The sequence below is a fragment of the Entelurus aequoreus genome, linkage group LG03 (genome assembly GCF_033978785.1).
Source record: "Entelurus aequoreus isolate RoL-2023_Sb linkage group LG03, RoL_Eaeq_v1.1, whole genome shotgun sequence".
Classification (NCBI taxonomy): Eukaryota; Metazoa; Chordata; class Actinopteri; order Syngnathiformes; family Syngnathidae; genus Entelurus; species Entelurus aequoreus.
Genome location: NC_084733.1, coordinates 53506492 through 53527079, shown reverse-complemented (window position 1 = coordinate 53527079; position 20588 = coordinate 53506492). Strand labels below are relative to the sequence as shown.

At 40.0% G+C, this 20588-nt stretch overlaps 1 protein-coding gene across 2 annotated transcripts; it reads left to right on the top strand.

Annotated features, from left to right (window-relative positions):
• The first annotated feature begins 356 nt into the window (after window positions 1-356).
• On the top strand, window positions 357-19209 carry LOC133646607 (rho GTPase-activating protein 11A-like). 2 transcript variants are annotated; one of them, XM_062042150.1, is made up of 12 exons: window positions 357-635; window positions 874-1029; window positions 1725-1792; window positions 3065-3161; window positions 3224-3480; window positions 5070-5233; window positions 5321-5461; window positions 14186-14353; window positions 14440-14569; window positions 16585-16693; window positions 17243-17357; window positions 17456-19209. In XM_062042150.1, the coding sequence occupies exons 2-12, from the start codon at window positions 901-903 to the stop codon at window positions 18817-18819; spliced, it is 2742 nt and encodes a 913-aa protein (XP_061898134.1). In that variant the 5' UTR covers window positions 357-635; window positions 874-900; the 3' UTR covers window positions 18820-19209. The 2 variants fall into 2 exon arrangements, with proteins under 2 accessions (XP_061898134.1, XP_061898133.1); XM_062042149.1 differs by having other exon boundaries at window positions 17453-19209.
• The last annotated feature ends 1379 nt before the right edge of the window (window positions 19210-20588 follow it).

Below are 20588 nucleotides of genomic sequence, written 5' to 3'. Positions count from 1 at the left end.
TGATGACGTAAAGGGACTCCAGCGACATCGTGTTTGTCATTGTCAGGTTTTCGCCATACATGTGTTTCACCATAGGTACTGTTTAGTTGATCGCCATCGTTGAGGGTCAAATAAGAATGAGCAGTATATTAAAAATGTTACTGTCAAATGTGCAAATGTTGGTGTCAGTCACTTTTGACAGAGTTCCTTTCTCCAAACGTTTAATCCATTTTTTTACCGCTTGTCCATTTTGGGGTAGCGGGGGGTGCTGGAGCCTATCTAATCTTGCCTCTCAAATATCGCTCCGCCCGTGTCGGTTGCCGTTTAAACCTAAACCAAACGCATCAGTGAAATGCATTCAAACTGTGTTCAGCCAATGAGAGCACAGATAGAAGGCCGACGCTGCCGTTTGAACAGACTACAGAGTGGAGAAAGTCAGACAGCTCTGCATCCAAGTTAACCAAATGGCCACTGAAGCAATGTAGTCGACAATTTAATTTATACAGTTAAACGTATTTGACGTTTGGATGCCACATAGGTCAATTTTGAATTGCTCTGCCTTTACATATTTTTGTTTTTATTGGCGACGTGACTTAGTCAATGTCCGTTCTGTTCTGGCTACGGTTAGCATTGCTACTAAGTAGCTTACGTCTCAAGTAAGTCTTATGGCTTGGCTTTATTTCCAACATGCATACAATTACATTGTGATACAGTTAGTCGAGCATTTGAAATAATTGTAAGCTAATTGATTATTATAACCATTTTAATCCTGGTTTTTATCATGTGGTTGTGTTTTTCATGTATAATTTAAACACTGTCTCATCGACATAAAAAGTGTTGTTGTACGAGCAATGGCTTTTGGAGAATAAAGTAGACGTTTCTCCCACTGTATAGTTTTGCAAGTAGAAGATAGTCTTTATAATGATGGTCGAGGAGAGAAGTGCGATCCGACGAGTGGTTGTGCAACATCTGCGGTCAACATATGGAATCAAGACAAAGATCTGGAACAAAAACAAAGCTCTCAGTTGCAAGTCAACAGCCACAAACTCTGTAAGTTATAACATATTCAATGTATTGTATATAATTTTCTTATTTGATCAAACCTTAACTTTGCCCCCGTAGGAGGCTCTTTTTACATATTACCGCGTTTTTGCAATTGGCGAATTATTTAAAATGTTGAAGACATTTACTTAATTAAAAGCATGCCCCCACTGATGAACCCCCATTATTTCCCAGGCTCTACGTTGTCAGTGAGGCTATGTTGCTTGTTGTGATTACACACACACCATATACTTATTTTACAAGCCAAGTCAAACAAGACACACAGATGTTTTTTTTTTTATAAAACGGGAAGCTGAAACCAACTGAAGCTATTTTAACCAAGCTTTAGTCCGAAGTTTTCCCTTTTTTCTTTTGTAATCTAACTAAGGAGTCACAAGACTTTGTGTCGTTACAAATCAAATTTGACTTCCCCATTTAATTTGACGTGAGCCAACATTTAGAGAAAATCTGCCGTGAAATAAAGCATACTATGGGGCGAATGAAAAAGCTAACAGCGGAACTGCTGCAGATTACAACATAATACTAAAACATTTTGCTGTGTTTAATACTGTACATCTATAACTGTCACGCTGTAGTGTGTATATCATTATGTCATTTTGCACTGGGATGATGTGTATGTATGTGTATTTTATATCTAATATGTTTTATTAGATTTTAATTTTGATTTTAAATTGTGCCCCCAGACAAAGGTATTTGGCGTACCTTTGGCAAGCTTGCCATATTACGACATGGCATGTGGGTGTGTGCCAAGGTAAGTGCAAGTGGCCATTGGGTTATACTTGTATAACGCTTTTCTACCTTAAAGATACTCATTCACCCATTAATTCACACACTGATGGCAGAAGCTGCCGTGCAAGGCCCTAACCCCGACCCATCAGGAGCAAGGGTGAAGTGTCTTGCTCAAGGTCACAACAGACATGACTAGGATGGCAAAACCCGGGTTTCGAAACAGAAACCCTCAGGTTGCTAGCACGGCCGCTCTACCTAACGAGCCATGCCTAGGCTTAGTTAAAACCTATAAAGTTAAATGCTTTATAAGTGGTACAATTTTTTGTCTTGTGAAATATTAACTCAGAGGTTTAGTTTGGGATGCTGAGAAAGAGGATAAGGGTATAATGATACCCACAAAGAACTACAGTCCCATTGTGATGCTCTATAAGTGACCATGCATGCATAACGGATGCTAAATTAGGGAAATGTTGCCCTTTTTTCCGCATAGAGTCCTCTTTTCATGTGTTTATGAACGCGCGTGAGCAGGTAGTGATGTATATTAAAGTGTGAAAGTGTAAAGTGAAACCGACAATGTCTGCATCTAATACACATATAGATGTAATATTATTATAAACAATGACCTTGCATAAAACAAGGGTCAATTAAACTGTAATCTTAAATCAGAGTGTTGTTTGGCCATAATAGCTTATTTGTTTAGATGTTAATTAGTAAAAAACACAGCCTTCATTGCACACAGCTGTTTTGCTACGAACACATCAATAAAACCTCACACACAGTCACTTAGGAGAGAAGCCTAAGTAGTAGAGTAGATCACTTAAGACTTTAAACTCATATCAGCAATGCCTTTTGTACCAGTAGAACGCGAACCATTGTAAGAAAATGGCTTAAAAACAAGTTTCAAAATAAGAGTTTCTGCATAAAAATCAAGAATTATTACCAGGTAGCGCAATATCTTTTTATGGCAGTCAAAATGTATCCCTAGTTGCCCCAAAGAAGTGAATGTATGGGAAACACTTCAGAGCCAGATATGGAACTTGATTAACAGGTTTTATTTTACTGTGGCTAACTTGTATCACAGGACATTTACTAAAACATTGCCTCTTGAGTTTTAAAAGGGAAAAAAAGCATGTTTTATTCTGGGATTAAGGAATTCACTTTTCAATGGAAAGTCACCCAGTGTCACAGAATGAATTGTGATAAACTTTGGAAGGCTCCACTGTATTGAATATTAGGCAAGTTGCTTCTTCTTCCAACTGAGTAGATTGAAATTGACATACGTCTGCTCTTCTAGCTTTCTGGTGGATGCATGCATGAAGTTACAAGCGCATGTCGACACAGAGGGCTTATTCAGAATATCAGGCTCCCTTGTCCGCCTGAAAGCACTACGGGTGAGTAAGAACCACCTTGAAAGTGAGCCTTTTGACAACCGAGTTTTGTTGTGTGTCTGCAGGCTAAAGTGGATTCAGGCGAAGAGTGCCTATCGACTGCTTTTCCCTGTGATGTAGCGGGCCTGGTGAAGCAGTTTTTTAGGGAACTGCCAGAGCCTGTGCTGCCCACTGAGCTGCAGGAGCCCTTACTCAAGGCACAGCAGCTCAGGACTGAAGAGGGGCGGAACTCTGCCACCATGCTTCTCTCCTCCCTGCTTCCTGACAGGAACCGAAGTGTGTTGAGGCACTTCTTCGACTTCCTTCAAAATGTATCCAAGAGGTGCTTGCTTACTTTTCCCTTTTTGCCAGCTATGCTGATGTACATTTGACTAAATGTAGATCAATGAATTATTCCCTGGTTTGTAGTTGTTTTCAGTAATGCTCGGCTTATATTCAATATACCGATAATGTTCAACACTTAATTAACTTGATGAAAACGCCACCTTTGAGGTGTCCACACTGGAGTATACATTTTTTTGTTGTCATCTAAAATATATAAAGTATATTTTAGAATGTAAATAAATAAATACAAATATTGAGAATAATGGTAGTAAAAACAGCAATAAATATAATAGAATAGCTTAAAATGATCAGTAAAAAGCCAGATTAAAAGGGTGTTCCTTTTTAACCTTTTTTTTAATATGAATATCAACAGTCTACTTCTTTTTTGTGAAAAATAAGAAATACTGCAATGTAAGTTATAGGAAAAGTGCTATATTTTTGTCTCAACAAATCGTTAAAACTCATGCTCAATAGTCAACTAAAGTAAGACAGGTTAGTATTTTGAAATAAATCACAAATAAAAAATAAGTAAGGCTGGCAACTAAGAATTTGGAAAGTTTCACATTTCTATGTGACACAAATATTTGTACAAGAATGTATGAAACTACAGTATGTACTAATTCATCCATCCATTTTCAACCGTTTGTCCCTCTTGGGGTAGCGGGGGTGCTGGAGCCTATCCCAACTGCATTCGGGCGGAAGGTGGGTTCGCCGCCTTATCAGTCAGAGAAATTATAAAGTGTGTATAGCTGGGTAGATGTTTTTAATTTCTCCCCCGTTGTTTCTTATTATTTTGCTGCATAAACGTGGCAAGTGATTCTACAAGAGGTGAGAATTTTGATTAGAGGTATAGAAGAAAACTGTCTTATCCCCTCTCATTTAACCAGCGTTTTATGGTTATTGCTAATAATTCAATAGCAAAACTTGGAAATATTTCCCAACCGCGGACATCTCGAGAAGAAGCTAGTAATTTTGTTCCTCTTTTGGGAATGGCACGGTACGGTTTGATGAGTCCATCACTTGAACATCAAAATTCAGGCAAACCTTAAAACCGATTTAATCCGATATATTTTCTATATTGGTTGGCCGATATTATCAAACATCCCTCGTTGTTTTTTTTTTTAAAGGGCCCCAGAAACAGGTTTGGCTGTCCATGAGGCCACCCTTGACTGCCACCTGGAGTTACCAAATATCTGTCAAGCAGAAATATTGTCTCTTTTTTATAGTTCATACTTTTTGATATGTTCACCAGTTATTTCACTAAAAACATGTTGTGAAAGGTTCATTAAGCCATTGATTTTTATCTTATATATTTTAGTCAATATGCTGTCAATATACCAAAATACAAGTCTTCAAAATGATGGCTGCTATTATTCAAAAGTGTATGGTATTCACATCATAAAAACAAAAAAAGTGGGGTTTACCACATAGATTTGTTTTCATATTTATTATTATGATAAACGTTTTCCTGTAATTGACTGTTGACCAATCCAGGGTGTCTGCCTCTCACCCGAAGTCAACCGGATAGGATTTAAAATAAATGATTTCATTTCTCACTTGTTTTAAAAAGTTGCTGTTTGATTACAGGAGTGCAGAAAATAAGATGGACAACTATAACCTGTCAGTCATTTTGGCTCCCAACCTCCTCCACTTTGGAGACGGTACAGAAAAGATGAAATCCAACACAGAGAAGCGCCTCAAACTGCAGACAGCTGCAGTTTGCTGTTTTATAGACTACGCCCACGACTTTGGTACCACAGCACAAACCCTTCCATGATAGTCCTCTCAGCATCAGTCTTGTGTAGCGCTGAACTCTTTACTTTGTCTTTGTGTTACAGGTGATCTGCCACAGTTTATAGAAGAGAAAGTGTCAGCCATGATTGCCTGTGAGTCGGGGGTTCTATCCCCTGTGTACAATGAGCTTCAGGAGCTGGACCAAAACTCAGGGATGAGTAGGAGACACAGACGCAGTTTCGGAGGTAAGGGATTGATAGTATGGATGGACATAAACCAATATGTAACTGATTCGGTAGAAATCTGTAGATTGTGTAAAATGAGTTGTTGAATAATTGGGCTTGAAGAAATTAATGCAAAATTAAGTGCATGACTTGGTTGCAACCAGCATAGGCGCTGTTAATAGATTGAGTCTAAATTGCATGAAAGGAAAAACATGATGTCAGTTATTAGAAGTTGAGCTACCTATGTGTTATGGTTCAACTCAGCCAGACAGCAGTTTCTACACAAAGCTGAAATCCCATAAAGGGGCTGTTTTAGGGCTGCAGATATCGAGTTATCTATCGATTATCGTATTTTCCGAACTATAAGCAGCTATCTTTTTCCAAAGGTTTGAACCTTGCGGCTTATAATAACAATAACAATAACAATACATTTAATTTCTAATGCACTTTTAATCAAACAGGATTTCAAAATGCTACAAAGTTATAAAGATAAAACAAAAAGGCAAAAACACTCTAAAAAAAACCCAAAAGACAAGGTTAAAAATCATATTAATAGTTAGCAATCATATGCCTTTCCCAATAAAAAAGGTTTTAAGGTATATTTTACAAGAGTCCTGACTCTGAATAACCCTCAGCTGAATTACAAAAGGTGCGGCTAATCTATGGATTTTTCTTCGCTAATTAAAGTTAAAGTCCCAACAATAGTCACACGCACACACTAGGTGTGGTGAAATTATGGGGAGCAGTGAGCAGCAGCGGTGGCCGTGTTTGGGAATCATTTTGGTGATTTAACCTCCAATCCAACACTTGATGTTGAGTGCCAAGAAGGGAGCTAATGGGTCTCATTTTTATAGTCTTTTATAATTGTAAAGGACAATGTTTTATCAACTGATTGCAATAATGTAAATTTGTTTTAACTATTAAATGAACCAAAAATATGACTTATTTTATCTTTGTGAAAATATTGGACACAGTGTGTTGTCAAGCTTATGAGATGCGATGCAAGTGTAAGCCACTGTGACACTATTGTTAATTTTTTGTAAATGTCTAATGATAATGTCAATGAGGGATTTTTAATCACTGCTATGTTGAAATTGTAACTAATATTGATACTGTTGTTGATAATATATTTATTTTTGTTTCACTACTTTTGGTTTGATCTGTGTCGTGTTTGTGTCTCCTCAGTTGCTCTGTTTATTGCAGTTCTGAGTTTTGCTGGGTCGGGTTTGGTTTTGGAATGTGATTGCATTGTTATGGAATTGCTGTGTATTATTTTGTTGGATTGATTACCGGTAATATTAAAAAAAAAAAATGTTTAGTAAAAAAATAAAAAAATAAAAATCGATATTTTAAAAATGAGATTCGATTCTGAATCGCACAACGTGAGAATCGCGATTCAAATTCAAATCGATTTTTTCCCACACCCCTAATATAAATGATAAATGAGTTATACTTGTATAGCGCTTTTCTACCTTCAAGGTACTCAAAGCGCTTTGACAGTATTTCCACATTCACCCATTCACCCACACATGCACACACTGATGGAGGGAGCTGCCATGCAAGGCGCTACCAGCACTCATCAGGAGCAAGGGTGAAGTGTCTTGCCCAAGGACACAACGGACGTGACTAGGATGGTAGAAGGTGGGGATTGAACCCCAGTAACCAGCAACCCTCCGATTGCTGGCACGGCCACTCTACCAACTTATATATATGTGTGTCTATATATATATATATATATATATATATATATATATATATATATAAGAAATACTTGAATTTCAGTGAATTCTAGCTATATATATACTGTATATATTTATTTTATTTTATTATATATATATATATATATATGTATATATATATATATATATATATATATATTATATATATATATATATATATATATATGTATATATATATATATATATATATATGTATATATATATATGTATATATATATATATATATATATATGTATATATATATATGTATATATATATGTATATATATATATATATATATATATATATATATGTATATATATATATATATGTATATATATATATATATGTATATATATATATATGTATATATATATATATATGTATATATATATATATATATATATATATATGTATATATATATATATATATATATATATATATATGTATATATATATATATGTATATATATATATATATATATATATATATATATGTATGTATGTGTACATATATGTATATCTATCTATATATATATATATATATATATATATATATGTATATATATATATGTATATATATGTATATATATATATAAGAAATACTTGAATTTCAGTGAATTCTAGCTATATATACTGTATATATTTATTTTATTATATATATATATATTTATATATATATATATATATAATATAAAATAAATACTTGAATTTCAGTGTTCATTTATACATACACATAACACTCATCTACTCATTGTTGTACTTGAAAGTGCAATGCTTTGCAGCCAGAAGCACAGCTGGCTGCTTACTAAAAAAACAAAAACAACACTTACCTTTCACTATTTGAGTAGCCTTTGTTCTGCCATTTGCGTACTGGCGAACAATCTCTGAATCCGGGAACATATCCTTCACGGATTTGTTGAAGACATCCGCAAATGAGAACGGGATGTTGCTTCCAGCTATCAGCATAACCATCTTTGTCTCGGCATAAGTTACACCCTCGGGTCTCCATTTAGCGAGGTGGCCCATAATACTGTGCTGTGACCGGTGCTGCGCTGCGGCCACCGTGTTCAATGGAGAAGTCTGTTCTACAAAATGTACAGGCAGCATACCCCTTCCCCATCGAACTGTCCTGGATAAACTTAATTTCTTGTTTCCATTCGTTTTGGAACTTACAAGCGTATTTCTTCATCTTACTACTCGTCGCCGGCGTCGCCATGGCTGTATCTTCCTCGTTCTTCTGCTTTGTCTCCTTGTTGTGTGCGCAGTTGTGCATTCTCTAAAAGCCGTAGATGTTATAACGTGATTGGGCAGGCACGCTGTTTATATCGTGTGAAAACAGGCTGTCGACTCGTCACTGAGGTCCGCATGGAGCTGGAGGGGGCGTGGCCTCCAGCTCCGGCTGGAAATCGGGAGATTTTCGGGAGAATATTTGTCCCGGGAGGTTTTCGGGAGAAGCGCTGAAATACGGGAGTCTCCCGGAAAATTCGGGTGGGTTGGCAAGTATGTCCTCTATTCTACCCATAGGGCTCTCTTAATAACCATCCTAATACCGGCACAATACTTAATTTACATTTCGCGACTTGAATATTAGACAAGTTTTAGTATTGTTATTATAAGCGCTAACGCAGACAAACTATTCATAGCGGTGCCGTGATCACAGAGAGCTAAGCTATCTAGCTTGTGTGGCTATGTTGACATCGGCTGGTGGGCTGCTTCCTCACCTTGTGAAATTTTATTATAAGTCAGTGGTTCTCAAACTTTTTTCACCAAGTATCACCTCAGAAAAAACTTGGCTGTCCAATTACCACCATATTGACTAACATTAAAATCCAGTAGCCTAGTATGCCTAAATATTCATTAAAACAAGACAGAGGTTTTATTTAACAAATATATTTAATAATTTTGACCACTGTAACATTATACACACAAGGTTTACCCTATATTGCCAAGATACCTGTGGCGGTGGGGGTGTGGTCACCATGACGCCATCGCTTAATTTGCATAATTTGCTATGACAATCTGATTTTTTTAAAAAGGATTAAAAAAATATATAAATACAATTAAAAAAACAAATCTGTTATTATTACCGTAATTAGTATTACCTTATATTTTTATATCCATCCATAAATCCATTTTCTAACACTTGTCCGGGGGGTTGACTGGAGATTATCCCAGCTGCATTTGGGCAGAAGGCGGGGTACACCTTGGACAAGTCACCACCTCATCACAGGGCCAACACAGATAGACAGACAACATTCACACTCACATTCACACACCAGGGCCGTTTTGCCATATTTTCAATTGTTGCTGCTTATTGTACAATGTTCTGTAATGTTTCAAGTATCTGTAGACTTTTACTTATCAAAAACGACTAGCAACCAATCTAGCATAATTTTCAGGTGTTATTATAGAATGTACTTGTTTAGAGACTCTACTTCTGTCTCTTGATGTCCCCGACGAAAAGTGAGTTACAGCGAGCATGATGTCACCTTGGCTTCTCGCTGTTGCTCCAGTTGGACTTTCGCGCACTGAAAGCCACCTATATTTGCAGTTTTTGTAGAGGGCTGTCCGCAGGTATATCTGGGATATATTACAGTTCAGTCCACATTGCAGACATACTGACTACGCTCCAAGCAATTGGTGCATGTTGTTTACATCCAGTTTTGGCAGCGCTGTTTTTGGTTATCAAAGTTATTTTTTTGTGGCCGAGTTTTTGGTAATTGACTGGTGACCAATATATATAACATAATAAGTTATATATATCCATTCATACTGTAACACCGTTACAGTATGAATGTTGGTGTAGTTTTGATTTGATGTACATTTTTTCCATGATCACAAACACACAGTCCGTGCCTGAAAGCGCCGCAGATTGGCGGAGAAAGAGAAAGTGTTGTGTGTCTGGGGAAGCACGGAGACGAAAGTGTGTGCACGGGAAGTAAAACCTGTTGGAATTGTGCCGTTTGTCAGTATAAGATTGGCAATAAAAATATCATAAGACTTTGTATGACTTCTTCTGGAGGGTACAATATATTATATTACTTTAAATTGTTTTCACATAAAAAAAACCTTAATGTTGTGGTTATGATATTGCGTTGGCCGTTCGCCACATTCCGTTACATTATGAGGAATCTCTGACACAGTTTGAACACTAACACTGTCTGAATGTAGGAAAATAAACTGTCATTTAATCAAGTGCTTTTTTGGCGTACCCCTTGTGGTACACATACCACAGTTTGAGAATCACTATTCGAGATAATAATAATGCCTTTCACCTGGATAGTAGGAAGTTAAGGACATAAGTTGGTCAACTTTGGCATCCAATTTAGACCCAGAAATGGTGAGAAAGACACAGAAAGACACTTGGTTCCACCCCCCTTTTTTATTTACGAGGATCATGAGTCATTCTTCATTTGAACGGGAATATATCAACAACCTATTAGTCGGCATTCTAGTGACAGCCGTTGGCTCTCATGAAGTCTGCAGTGAGTAATAAATCAGTGATGTTAAAAGAAAATGCAAACTCTGTGATGTGTTTTTGAAATTATTGCGCCGCTGTACGCTTAAAATTAGCAAAATACGTAAATATTACATATTATGAACGTACCTGTTATTACATTACATATATACATACAGCATGTAAATAAAACCTTGATGGAGGTGTTAGGATGTTTTATTAAGCGCTTTATAGGCTTAATAGAGTGGCTCCCATAGGCTCCATTGGAAGCGGACTTTAGCTCGCATTTATTTTACAAATTAGAATGCATAAAAAAGAAAAACATATGTTTTCTTGTGTCTTGTGAATGTTTGGAAAAATTCCAAACTAAAGTGCAGTTCAAGCAAAGAAATCAAACAATGTACTAAAATGATCCACTTTAAGAAACAATTTGAACCTTATTAAAAAAGGACCAAATATTAATCATCTCAAAAGATGGACAAAGACATCAATGACTTTTCTGTTTTGTTTGATCAGCCGTTACAGGCACCATTTGGAAACATCTAAGATATGTAAATAACCATTTACAAAGTAAAATCTCTAAATAAAAAAATTATACTAATACTATCCATCCATCCATCCATCTACAACCGCTTATCCGGAATCGGGTCGCGTGGACAACAGCTCCAGCGGAGACCCCCAGACTTTCCTCTCTAGAGCAACATTAGCAACTTCCTCCTGGGAAATCCCGAAGCGTTCCCAGGCCAGAGAGGAGATGTAATCCCCCCCATCTGGTCCTTGGCCTGCCGCGGTGTCTCCTCCGAGTGGGACGTGCAACGAGGACCTCCCTAGGGAGACGCTCGTTAGGCATCCGCACGAGATGCCCGAACCACCTAAGCTGGCTCCTTTCCAAGCGAAGGAGCAGCGGTTCTACTCTGAGTCTCTCTCGGTTGACTGAACTTCTCACCCTATCTCCAAGGGAGATGCCAGCTACCCTTCTGAGGAAACTAATTTCGGCCGCTTGTATCCGTGATCTTATTCTTTCGGTCATGACCCACACTTCATGACCATATGTGAGAATAGGAATGTAGATAGCTCGGTATACCGAGAGCTTTGCCTTCTGGCTCAGCTCTCGTTTCGTCACAACAGTGCGGCAGAGAGACAGCAATACTGCCCCAGCTGCTCCGATTCTCCGGCTGATTTCCTTCTCCATCTTTCCCTCACTCTTGAACAAGACCCCGGGATACTTAAACTCCTCCACCTGGGACAGAGTCTCGTTCTCTACCTGGAATGTACAAACTATCGGTTTTCTGCTGAGAACCATGGCCTCAGATTTGGAGATGCTGATCCTCATTCCAGCCGCTGAACACTCTGCTGCAAACCGATCCAGTGAGAACTGAAGTTCACGAACTGAAGGTGCCATCAGGACCACATCATCTGAAAACAGCAGTGACGCAACCTTTAGCCCCCCGAGACGTATACCCTCTCCGCCATGGTCACGACTCTGCCTAGAAATCCTGTCCATGAAAATCACAAACAGGATAGGTGACAGAGCGCAGCCCTGGCGGAGACCAACCCCCACTGGAAACGGATCCGACTTACATCCAAGCACCCGGACACAACTCTCGCTTTGGTTGTAAAGAGATTGGATGGCCCTCAGCAGGGTTCCCCTCACCCCGTACTCCCTCAGCACCTCCCACAGGATCTCCCGGAGGACCCGGTCATACGCTTTCTCCAAATCCACAAAGCACATGTAGACTGGATAGGCATACTCCTAGGCCTTCTCCAGGATTCCTGCAAGAGGAAAGAGCTGGGCAGTTGTTCCACGACCAGGACGGAATCCACATTGCTCCTCTTGAATCTGAGGTTCAGCTATCGGCCGGACCCTCCTTTCCAGTACCTTGGCGTAAACTTTCCCAGGGAGGCTGAGTAGTGTGATACCCCTATAATTAGCACACACCCTCTGGTCCCCCTTTTTGAATAGGGGAACCACCACCTCAGTCTGCCACTGTCCCAGACTTCCACGCAATGTTGAAAAGGCGTATCAACCAAGACAGCCCATCAACACACAGAGCCTTCAGCATTTCTGGACGGATCTCGTCAACCCCCGGAGCTTTTCCACTGTGGAGTTGTCTAACTACCTCAGTGACTTCACTCCGAGAGATCGACGTCGATCCCCCATCATCCTCAGGCTTCGCTCCTGTCAGGGAGGGTGTGTCTGATGTAGTTGGGTTCAGTAGTTCCTCAAAGTGCTCTTTCCAACGCCCTACGACTTCCTCACTTGAAGTCAGCAGAGTCCCATCTTTGCTGTGCACAGCTTGGATGGTTCCATGCTTCCCCCTCCTGAGGTGCCGTATGGTTTTCCAGAACAGCTTTGGTGCCGCCCGATAGTCCTTATCCATGGATTCCTCGAACTGCTCCCACACCCTCTGCTTAGCCTCGTCCACAGCCACGGCCGTTGCTGCCCTTTGGGCCTGTCTGTACCTTGCAACTGCCTCCGGAGTCCCCCGGGATAACATACCCCGGTAGGACTCCTTCTTCAGTCGGACGGCTTCCCTGACATCTGCTGTCCACCAGGGTGTTTGAGGGTTACCGCCCCTTGAGGCACCTAAGACCTTCTGGCCCCAGCTCGCAGCTGCAGCTTTAGCAATAGAGGCTTTGAACATTGCCCATTCCTGTTCAATGTCCCCAACCTCCACAGGGATGGCAGAGAAGTCCCGCCGGAGGTGGGAGTTGAAGTCCTTCCGGACAGAGGACTCCTCCAAACGTTCCCAGTTCACCCGCACTACACGCTTGGGTTTGCCAGGTCTGTCCAGAGGTTTCCCCCGGGGAAACTAATACTACATAATATTAAATCAAAAAGTAGAAAAAAAAATCCTGTCTTTTAATTGTGGTAATTTTTTGCCATATTGCCCAGCTCTACAAAGGACTGGGTTGGTCGGGCTGAAATGTAAAGCGGGTGGTGCGCCAACAGCCAGAGCCAAGGTGTGGGCGGCGCTTCGGTTTTACCACCAAGGCTCTTTTTGCCAGCCAAATTTTTGGTGCATCACTAGTCATTAGTGTGTAAATAATAGGCTACATACTGTCTTTAATTTGTTATTATGTAACATTATTTTATTTAAGTATGTATCATCATTCTTTAAGGTTTGGTGACTTTTATCTTGCTGTGGCACTGCGCCACAATCAATTCCATGTAGGGGAAACCCGGCCGTACAAACAGGGAGAACATGCACATACACGAAAGCACTCCAAGAGAAACAACTAACAATTTGTAGTCATGTTGTTGTTCTTATAGAATATACATTCAGTGATAGTTAACGTTATTAGCTAAACTCTTTATCATTAGCTGACAACACCCAAAGCTAATGTGTCTGTTACATAGGCCATAATGTATGTCCTGAAAGCCAGAAGAGGGTGGGATATAATGCTTTGGAAAGTTAGCACCCTTTTGGTTGCAGCATAAAGGTTGCAAACCCATCCATCCATTTTACTACCGCTTGTCCCTCGCAGGGGTGCTGGAGCCTATCCCAGCTGACTTCGGGCATACCCCGTTTAATGCCTTTTTTTCTTTTATTTTTGTTTCCCCAGTCTTTTCTTTTGCCACTCCTGTGACACCCACCTCCAAGCGAAGACTTCCTTTAGATTCCGGTCATTCTATTGGATTCTCAAACAAGAAACGTAGATCTGTCATGAAGAACCTCGGCAAGGACTTACTTCCCAATTCTTTGTTCAGCGGGGCCGCCACCCCTGGATCAGGTATTGTTTAGTCATTGTCCAAAGCCAAACAAAACTTTCTTTTGTGTGGATCATTTTAAACGTGTCTCCCTTATTCTGTTTTGTAGCTCACAGCGCCTCAGGGGTGTTGGATTCCTCCCAAAGTACCCTTCCCTCTGCAAGCCAGCCTCGAAGGCAGGCGTCGACCTCTGTAAGGAGTAAAACCAGGCGACATAGCAGCAGACCCGCTGTCAACAGGTACTCACTCCCACTTTCCTTTCACGTCTTTCTGTGCAACCACTGGTCACAACATTAGGTACAGCTTCACATGCTAGTGCAGTTCGTTTCAAATAGTGGGGTGGGGGCGTGTTACTACCCGATCTGTTCTGAAAGACCACGCATGCGCAAAGACTACGTTACTTCCTTTCTAGAATATTTTGCGACGTCACATGTGATATCGGAATGTTTTGTCAGTGGTTTATTATTATTATTAATTTTGTTTATTCAATAAAAATTATAAATTACATAGTAGTAAAAGAGAATGAGAATAAAAAAATTAACACGGGGAAGATTTAATAAACTCAGGAGTATAATCACTACAGTTACAACCTCTTTTTATCTTCTGTCATTGCAAAGAATGACACACAGGGACGCCACTGACTCCTATCGCGTAATTTATTTTTCAAATAGTAATTTTTTAAAACGAGACACCTCCTTAAAGCTTTATCTCTAGCCTAACAAAAAGTATAATTCTATATTGTCAGTTTTGTTTATTGATGTAAATAAAGTATTAAACAAAAAAGATTTATTTGCCATTTAAGACTGCTGACTTAGCACATCGTTCAGGTTTCTGTATGGAGCTGTACAGTCTCAAAATAAACACTGTATTCTTAAAGTACCGGTAGACTGGAAAAACAAGTTGCATCTGATTTATAGATATAACACTGAAAAGACTTACAAAGTTTGCGAGTAAATAGATATGATCAAAATAGTACCTATCTCACAGAGATTCCCTTGCCATTTTGAGAGACAATGAGCAAGCTAGTCAAGTGGTCCGTGACGTAATGGGAACCACATATTCCTTCCACATCAACAACAATGCTAATCAAGCAGACTTTGTGAGACCCAACAATGATTACTTTGGGACAAATGATGATCCGCAACTTTATATTTTTGATCCTGAATATAAGGAGGAGGATCTACAAGTGGTTTATTGGTTTATTGCACACAATGAAAACACAGCTAAGCATATAAAGTCAACTTGTTTTTCTACTCTACTGGTATTTTAAATAACGGTAATTTAATGTACTATTTTATGATATTGTTTTTTTAAATAAAGATTTACAAAAGTAAACCATGATAAACGTGAACAAACATAACTGCCATAAAATAAGGTGTCAGGAAGTGACGTAGTCTTCGTGCATGTGTGGACCGATCGTGTCTTCTGGTAGCGGTCGAGTAGTGACAGGGCGCCTGTGACCTCAAGAAACATGCTCTCTTGTCTTACGAGAATATGACAAAGCGTATGTAGTGCTTGGCTTCTTTAATGTTAGTAAGGATACAATGTTATGCAGAGGTGTACTTATAACAATTTTGCAGAGAAATTATACTATTTATAATTGAGGTGGAGAGTATATATTTTTTTCTTTCTAGGGGGTGCGTAGAAGAAAATAATTGAAAAGCATTGAGCTAATGAGATGCAACACAGGAGCGGTATTCTTAAAAATGGCAATCACAGTCAAATGCCATAAAGCAATACTTGCTGAAAAAAGTCAAACAAAACTTTTTACTGCTTTTTCTTGGCTTAATTTGTTTTTGTGATGCCACCACGAACAGGTACCTACCAGTAACGATGAGGAAAAAATTATGGTGATAACCACAGAAACCGAAGCAAGATAGGCTGGCTGCTCAGTGCAATGTGACAAAATACATTTAATTGAATATAGTCTCCGCAGGGTATTCAGGGGGTCTTAAAAGGTTTATAATCCAATCATTTGAGTTCAAGGCCTTAGAATGTCTAACATTCTATTAAAAACTCATAAAATGTCTGTAATATGATTTGGGAAGTTTTTAAAATATGCTGTTCATGCATTTGTGTTAGAATTTTCCAGTACACATCTCAAGTGTGTATCCGAGCTGTTGGTACAGGTTTAACTATGTATGTGCTTTTGTTAAATTGTGCAGGTTGAACCAAAGATCGAAGATGAACAATGTGTACTTCTGTTCTTGATGTGTCCTACATTGATTAAGTATTGATTTTCATCCTATTCAAGAGTTGAATCAGGACGAGCAAGCTGCTTTTCTCCCAAAGTCAGCAACAAGGCAGCCCCGCAGAAGTCGCTGCTCCTGCGTTTCAGCCTGGGGAAGAGCCACAAAGACTCTGTAAGTGGGCTTGTCTGATAGTTTAGTGTGTCACTGTTGCGACCTGTTTTATCTTGTATTAAATAATTTGCACACATTGTCAACTGTTGCTAAAGTTTTGAACTTCATACATGCATGCTAGTTCTAAAGACAGAATATATTTTACTGACATTTAGGGAATTTAAGTTGGTGGTATGGTACAATGGCAAATGGTATTTTGATGCCTAATTATCTTGCAATTACAGCATGTGCACATCACAATTAAAATGACATACTTTATGTCTATATTTATTGTTTATTTTACTTATTTGGGACACTGGGTGAGCTATCAATGACGAACAAATGTTCTATATTAGTATGTACATTGTTGTCTGAATAAAAATGACTGATCATGAAAGTCAATATGTTGTTTCTTCTGCCGGCCTCTTAATAACTAACCAAAGTTGTAGCTAACTATCAATGTTGCATTCTGGGTGATGTCTGTGGCTTCATTTAACACAATAATTCCTAAATTCCTCTCACGTCTGTTTCATCTTTCATTTCTCATTTCATGCTGCTTGCCTGGTGTAGGGGTCTGAGTCCACAGGCTGGCGACTTGCCACCCAGGAGAGCAACACCAGTTTTTGTTTCACCAAAGAGACCGTGTTCAGTCCTTCGGCTCGGCCCACAAAAGTAGACTCCAAGAGTGAGTAAAGTTCACTCTTGACCTGCTTCTCTGCATTGCTTAAGACTTAATACTTAAGTTGACTTGCTTAAATAATGGCTGCTCTCCCACCTTAGTAGGTTCCAAGTTCACGAGCAAGTCTGAAGACAACTTGCTGACCCCCAAAGGTGACACAGGTGTCTGCTGCACTTCATGGAGCGTGGAGGGCCCTGCAGGAGCACAGCTTTTTAGCATTGGCTCCTTCACAGATACGCCCATGAGCGTGCGTCTGAAGAGCAACTGTGGGTTGAATCCCGCCATAGTCTCGTCCAGACCTCTGACTAGTTCCAGCCTTCCCAGGAAGCTGTGTTGCGCTTCCAGTGCGAACAGCCTGGAAGGCGAGTCGTCCGTCTTGGAAGCCCTGAGCCGAAATGGAGCAGCACCAGTGAAGCTTGAGACCATCCTACCAGAATCTGCCGCTGAACTTTCTGCTCCACCACAGGAGTCGGACCAATCATCCGACAGTGTCCTGCTCCCACTGCCAAATACTCCTACAGCCGTCACGGCTCCTCACCAGCAACTGAACCTTACCTTTGACATAGCAACCTCATCACCTCTGCACATTGATAGTGTCATTTTAGAGTCTGTTGGAAGTTGTAGTCCAGCAGTGAGCGACGCTCAGGGCTTTTTCTGTGCCGCTGTAAGCCTCGGCAGCTCGGTGATGACAGGAAGTGACGACTCAGCGGAACAGATACACTGTAGCAGACTGATTGAGGCTCTAGACATTCAGAGTCCAGCCCACTTTAGACTTGGTGACTCTCCAGGACTGCAGTCCACCCCCCTTGCCGATGAACAGTGCGCAGATGACATGTGTACAACTGTCAGTGCAGGGCATCACCAGGACTTGTGTTTCGCTAAGGCCGGTGCAGAAAGTCCACACAATCTGTCCCACCACAAGTCCCGAGTGGCAGACCACATACAACACTTCAACACTCTCCCCCTCCGGTCTCCCAAAGGCACCAGAGTCCAACAAATGAATCCTCCGCTCACGTTCAAGCGCACCCCAGTGCGCCAGGCGGTCCACAGGATCAACTCTCTTCTGGGAGCGAACAGGAGACCCACTCGTGATCTGAAGGTGACCACCAGTCAAGGCATGAAAGCAGAGAGTCATGAGAGCAGCCTGTCCCCTCACCCACAGCCTTTACCGCCCAAGGAGAAGATTCCACTTGTTGTGAACGGCACACGTCCCCTAAAGAAGCCACCCCCAGTGCCTCCTAAAAGGCGAAGCTCCTGGGCTGTTAAAGCCAAGGCTTTTGCTCTGGGCGACGTGACCAACAAGGTCCCACCCAAAACCAAAGTGAACTCTTCCATCTCGGATCCAGGAGTTCAGAAGATGGTTTTGCAGCAGCGAGCAGAGAAAGATGTGCAACATTACAGAGGCTCACCTAGAAACCCTCTCAACCAACCTCGACTGCTGTCAGCCACCAAGCCTGTAATGTTGTAGACTACATTCGCTTACTATGCAGCTGGGAAAACAACAAGTGGGATTTAATTTATTTGTAGTTACAGTTGGTGCTGCTCGTCTTGTCTTGTATGGTTTTAATGAAGTGCCAAGCCTGAGTAGTTAAGATTAGTTTTCAGGCCAAAGATTTTTTGTTTGGATGACTGGAAATCTTTTATATTTATGTGTTATATCATTATTGCTGTTTACGCTTTTATTGTTACATAACCGGAGTTGTTTTTTTTTGTTCCAAAAAGCCAGAACAATTGCACCTTTTTATACAGAAAATACAATTGAAAAAAATAACCCTGCAGCATTGACTTGTCATTTATTCATTTCAAATACAGCAGCCAGTAAGAAAACTTTCACAAAAATAAACCAAATTCCTACATATTTTTGTCTTTAATTTTATTTTGTCAAGGGCAATATTCTTGTATCCATTAGGGGGCGTTGTATAACCATTGCTGAGTTTTCACAGTTCATTATGCATATTATCTTTCATACTTTTGTGGATATACTACATGCTCCGTGTGATGCGTTTAAGTGCCCATACTTCCATTATCACGGTGTTGCAGTCAAGTGTTCTTCATGTTCATTACTTTTGTGTCAGTGTTACATTCAATGCCTCTCTTTTTGGCCAATTGTATTAAATGTCATGCACTCTTTGGTCCATAAGATGCATTCAAGTTCCTGTCCTTTTGGTGCATTTGAGTCATACTCTCTTGGGGAAAAAAATGCATGCACGTGTCCCCACTTCCTCGCCCCCTGGGATGCGTTCATGTTTTCTGCAATGCTTCAATCCCAGTGTTACATTGAAGTTTCTAGCCCGTATTTGTTAATGTAATGCATTTAAGTGTCTTTTCTCTGCTTGTTCCCCTGTCAGGCATTCGAGTCTCCTGGCCTGCTTGCTTCTTGTGATACATTTCAAATACTGTATCACTTATTCAATAGTCTCAGTGATGCATTCATGTACCCTCCGATGTATTTGTCCTGCTCAAACACACCTGTCTTGGCCTCCTTGGTCCCTACGATGCGTTCAGTTGTCCCACAGCGCCTTCAGTCTTTGACTTTAGGTCCTCCCTTGTCCAAGTGATTTGTTCAAGTGTCCTACCCGCTTTGCCCCATGTGTTGCACTCAAGTTTCTAGTCTTAATTTGTCCATGTGAAGCATTTGTATTTCATGTCCCCTTTACTGTCATTATGCAAATATGGTGATATATGTTCATTGGCCATCCCTCTGTGGTCCCCTAGAAGCGTTGAGCTGAGTGGCTGTGTTACATTTGGTTGCTTGTCCTTGGTGCAAGTGATGCGTTCATGTGTCCTGGCCTCTTTGCTGCCGATTCATCTATGTCAGGGGTCACCAACGCGGTGCCCGCGGGCACCAGGTAGCCCGTAAGGACCAGATGAGTAGCCCGCTGGCCTGTTCTAAAAATAGCTCAAATAGCAGCACTTACCAGTGAGCTGCCTCTATTTTTTTAAATTTTATTTATTTACCAACAAGCTGGTCTCGCTTTGCTCGACAATTTTAATTCTAAGAGAGACAAAACTCAAATAGAATTTGAAAATCCAAGAAAATATTTAAAGACTTGGTCTTCACTTGTTTAAATAAATACATTAATTTTTTTTACTTTGCTTCTTATAACTTTCAGAAAGACAATTTTAGAGAAAAAATACAACCTTAAAAATGATTTTAGGATTTTTAAACACATATACCTTTTTACCTTTTAAATTCCTTCCTCTTCTTTCCTGACAATTTAATTTAATGTTCAAGTA